General features: G+C 48.0%; 1 protein-coding gene across 1 annotated transcript; it reads left to right on the top strand.

Annotated features, from left to right (window-relative positions):
* The first annotated feature begins 80 nt into the window (after nt 1-80).
* LOC122560411 (inositol 1,4,5-trisphosphate receptor-interacting protein-like 2) lies at nt 81-2,232 on the top strand. The gene has a single exon (XM_043711047.1). It carries the CDS (start codon nt 230-232, stop codon nt 1,661-1,663), a length of 1,434 nt encoding a protein of 477 aa, XP_043566982.1. The 5' UTR covers nt 81-229; the 3' UTR covers nt 1,664-2,232.
* The last annotated feature ends 2,131 nt before the right edge of the window (nt 2,233-4,363 follow it).

Raw genomic sequence — 4,363 nt, 5'->3', positions numbered from 1 at the left:
GAGAGAGAGGAGGCAGAGCGAGAGAAGGAAGGAGAGAGAGAGGAGGGAGAGAGAGAAGGGAGAGAGAGAGAGAGAGGAGGGAGGGAAAGAGGAGGCAGAGAAGGAGGGAGGGAGAGAAGCGAGGGACAGAGAAAAGGGAGAGGGAGGGCGGTGGGGCTCTGTTCCGATGCCGGCTCCCGGGGCTGGCTGGCGGGGGGACTCTGGGGATTGAGCTCAGAGCCGTGACGCCATGCCCGGCCATTCGGGCCGTCGCTGCCGCCTGTTCTGGCTCCTGGCGAGCTGCCTGAGTGCCGCCTTCCTGTGCCTGAGGAGCGAGCTGGCCACTCAGCCCGAAGAGGAGCCTAGCCCATTGCCTGTGCTGCAGCTGTCCCTGGCTTTCCTGCTCTGTTACTCTCTGATCAAATCCTGGTGTCCAGTGTGTCCTCACCAGCCTTGCCCTGTGCTGGCACCGTCCGCCTCTCTCGCCAGGAAGGCCGCCCTGGAGAGTTACTATGAGCAGCGGCTGAAAGTCTCCCCCCATGTGCTGGGTCACAGCCGGGCCCATGTCAGTCAGATTGTGGGTGAGCTGCTCAGGGTGGGCAGGGCTGAGCAGGACGGGGGCACACTGGCATTCCGTGGAGATTTCCTGCAGATTGGCAGCACCTGGGAACAACATCAGACCAACAGCCCGGACTGCTTCGACCTCCTGGTGCCCATAAAAGTGCCCCAAGTCCTGCAGCTGGACGCCAGCTTCCAGCCGGGCGCCCAGTCCGTGCCCCTCTCCCTGGGGGGTACAGCCATCTGCAGAGTGAAGCCATGCAGTAAGCCGGAGGGGGCACGCTGCAGGAGGGAGTTCCTGGAGAGTTTCTGTGTCCGCTTTGAGAAGCAGCGGGCCCTGTCCTCTGCCCAGGTACTCAGCTGGTTCCATGCCAAGGTGCTGCGCTGCCTGAGGGTCATCCGCTTCCAGTGGGAACAGCGCTGCTCCATCAGCCTGGTCCCTCACCGAGACCAGCTCATCCTCAAACTGCTGCCCAGAGCGGACTATCTTTGCTGCCACATCTCCCTGTCTGTCAGGCTGATCCCTGCTCTGCATGTCGGGGATTCCGTCTTCCTGGTGGCTGAGAGTTACAGAGGGAAGGATTTACTGCTCCCTGCTCTCACACCGGGCACCCTCTGGGCTGTGTACCTCTCCAAACACGAGCACAAGTTTCTGAACTGGCTCAGAGCGCAAACGCCGAGCAATTCCTGCCACCTCAAGTGTCTGCAGTTGATGAAAGTTCTCCGGGACCTGGGCTGCAGGGAGTTTGACCAGCGGTTCTCAGTTCAGTGGAACACCATCCTGTGTACCTACAACATGAAGACGGCGCTTTTCCACTTGCTCCTGAAAGGTCCCCTGGATGCCTGGGATGAGAGATTCCTCATGGAGAGGCTGCAAGACCTGGTCCTGTTTTGGAGGGAGCGGTTACAGAAACAGGAACTGATGCATTTTTTCCTGGGGAATAAGAACGTCCCGGATTTCCTCACGGTGCCCAGGAAGATTAAGGAAGTGTTGCCGGTGAATCTGCTGGCGGGCTTTGATGCTGCTCTCTTGGACCTGGTCTCCTTTCAGCTGCTGAAAACATGGAATTGTGCCCATCTCATTATGAAGCTACACAATCACAAACACTCTCCGAGAAATTACTAAGAGACGCCGAAATCTGAAACTGCCTTCAATATAGCAAATGTCAACCCGCCCTACTGCTCCTCTCTGCTAGGTCGGTCATTTTAATTTATTGCATGTCATTTTAAGTGACACATCAGTATTATGTCTGATCTGGTCAAAACATTGTGTCTCAAAAACATGTCTCCCCCACAGCCACTTCAGATTCCAAAAGTTATCTCCTGTTTCTCTCTCTCTCTCTGCATTGAAGCTGCCAGACCTGCTGAGTTTTTTCAGCAATTTCACTATTTGTTTCATTACTTTAACTGTTCTCTGTTCAGGAAGAAAGCAAGTCAGTATTTTATATCAAAAATGGTTTTATTTGAATGTGTACATTTTTAACACATAATTTATTATTTTGTTAATAAATAATTTGAAGGATTTCCTTGCTTTCTGCTGTTTTCTATCAATGCTTAGGGTCAGCAGTGGGGCATTATTCAAATGAAGCTTGAACTAACAACACAAGCTTTTGTATGTGATGTGGTGATACTGGCGACAAAATATCGGTGAGAAAAGCAACTCAAAAGGCACAGGTTGGTGGTGACGCATTCCAGGATTTTCTCTCACCATCTCTCACATTTTGTGCTGCTGTGTAAGATTTGTTTTATCATAATGTTTCATTTCACTCTCATTCAGGGCACTACCTGAATGGGTGGGTGGCACAGTGGTTAGCACTGCTGCCTCACAGCGCCAGAGACCTGGGTTAGATTCCCGCCTCTGGTGACTGACTGTGTGGAGTTTGCACGTTCTCCCCGTGTCTGCGTGGGTTTCCTCCGGGTGCTCCGGTTTCCTCCCACAGTCCAAAGATGTGCAGGGTCAGGTGAATTGGCCATGCTAAATTGCCCGTAGTGTTAGGTAAGGGGTAAATGTAGGGGTATGGGTGGGTTGCGCTTCGGCGGGTCGGTGTGGACTTGTTGGGCTGAAGGGCCTGTTTTCACACTGTAATGTAATGTAATCTAATCTAATCTACCGACAAGAAATTCTCAAGGTCAAAAAATGTATCAGAGGAGAGTGCTGATTGGTTGGCAAGTGGATTCTGATTGTAGAGAGTTTATTGTACAGAATACACCAGTTAGACGATGACTGACAGTTAACTGTCAAGCTTTGTTTAAATGTAATCCTGGAAGGTTGACTGTATGCAAAGTCAGAAATTGCATGACCCCAGGTTATGATCCAAAGGTTTATTTGAAATCACAAGCTTTCGGAGCACTGCTCCTTTGTCAGGTGGGGTGATGGCAGTCCATCCCTGACACCTCCGCATAATGACTCTAGTCAAGGCATTGTTCGGAGGAATTAGCTTTCACCTTTTCAATTCAGTTTAAACAAGCATAGAGTGTATATGTTTTGTTATCATCTTCAAAGATCAGGGAGCTCTGGATTAATATTGGTAGTTTGCAGTGAACACAGGAACCCGATAAAGTTTGGCTGTCAGCTGTCAGTCATCATCGAGCTGGTATCTTCTCCATGGAAATGCTTCTACCAATCAGAGTCTGCTTGCCAACCAGTGAGTGTGTTTCTCCCATGCAGTGTAAACCTGCTGTTTCCCCTTTAGTTTGATATTTCTTGTGACTTGTTCTGACCAGTGCAAGATGGAAAACTCAATTAAAATATCTTTTAGCAGCCCTCCAATTCTGTCCTACCAAAACAATAATTGTACAAATCATTAAAACATGTCAGTGTCGTAACCTTCTGCTGCCCCCGCAGGATCCCCCATAAACAGAAAACCTGCAACCGAGAATTGCCTTCAGCCTGGAATTGTGTAACACCATTGTGCCTTTTCTATCTCTTTGCCACATGACCCATTGTGCTGGTTTTGCATTTACAGATCCTGTTCTGGCTTATTTATCTAATAATGACTTTCTCGGGATGGGTCGATGCAGTGAGCAGTAATTCTGAGGCTTTGCTGAGATGCTTGGTAGAGATGAATGGTGCTGAACCTCCAGCCACTAAAACAGGCGAGGACAACTTCCAGTAATCCAAGGCCCATTCCATGATCGTATCTAGTATCTGCCCATTATTCACAACTATTTGGCAGTTTGATCAATTTAAATATATGATTTTCATCCCTTAATGCTTAAATGGATTGCATATTAACAACATGTGGACAACTGGTACATTTTTAAATAATTTATATTTGATTCCAGCATGCTGGTATTTGAATTATTTTTCATTTTCTGCAATTAATTTATAAATCCAAATGTTTGTTTGGTCTCACCCGTAGTCATATCTTAACGGTCACGGTGTTTATCCAGGTATCTGAGTTAAACAAAGTGAATACCTGTGTGTGTGTGTGTGTGGGTGAATGGGTGTGTGTGTGTGTGTGTGTGGGTGTGTGGGTGTGTGTGTGGGTGTGTGTGTGGGTGGAGGGGATGCAAAGAAGTTCATAAGCCACTGTCAGTGGCAAAATATGATCCATGGAAGCATCAATGTGTTACAAATCGCTCTCTAATGTGATTGCAAGTAATGTATTGAAAATTGATTGTGAAATGCTGAATGCATGGAATGTCAGTAGTTTAAGCATCACATTTTGATAAGTTGTCTGATTTGTACGGAATATCTGCTACAATGCAATGCAGACTGTGTTACAATCAGTTTGGCCTGTCTCAGTGTTTTAGGTTAAACTGCTCATAACCAGTTTCATGTTCTTATAACTTCCATTTTATTTACTCTGTGTGTTTTAGTCTT

This window comes from Chiloscyllium plagiosum, chromosome 21 (assembly GCF_004010195.1).
Source record: "Chiloscyllium plagiosum isolate BGI_BamShark_2017 chromosome 21, ASM401019v2, whole genome shotgun sequence".
Classification (NCBI taxonomy): Eukaryota; Metazoa; Chordata; class Chondrichthyes; order Orectolobiformes; family Hemiscylliidae; genus Chiloscyllium; species Chiloscyllium plagiosum.
The sequence above is the reverse complement of the archived record's forward strand: the minus strand, read 5'-3'. Positions and strand labels throughout refer to the sequence as shown.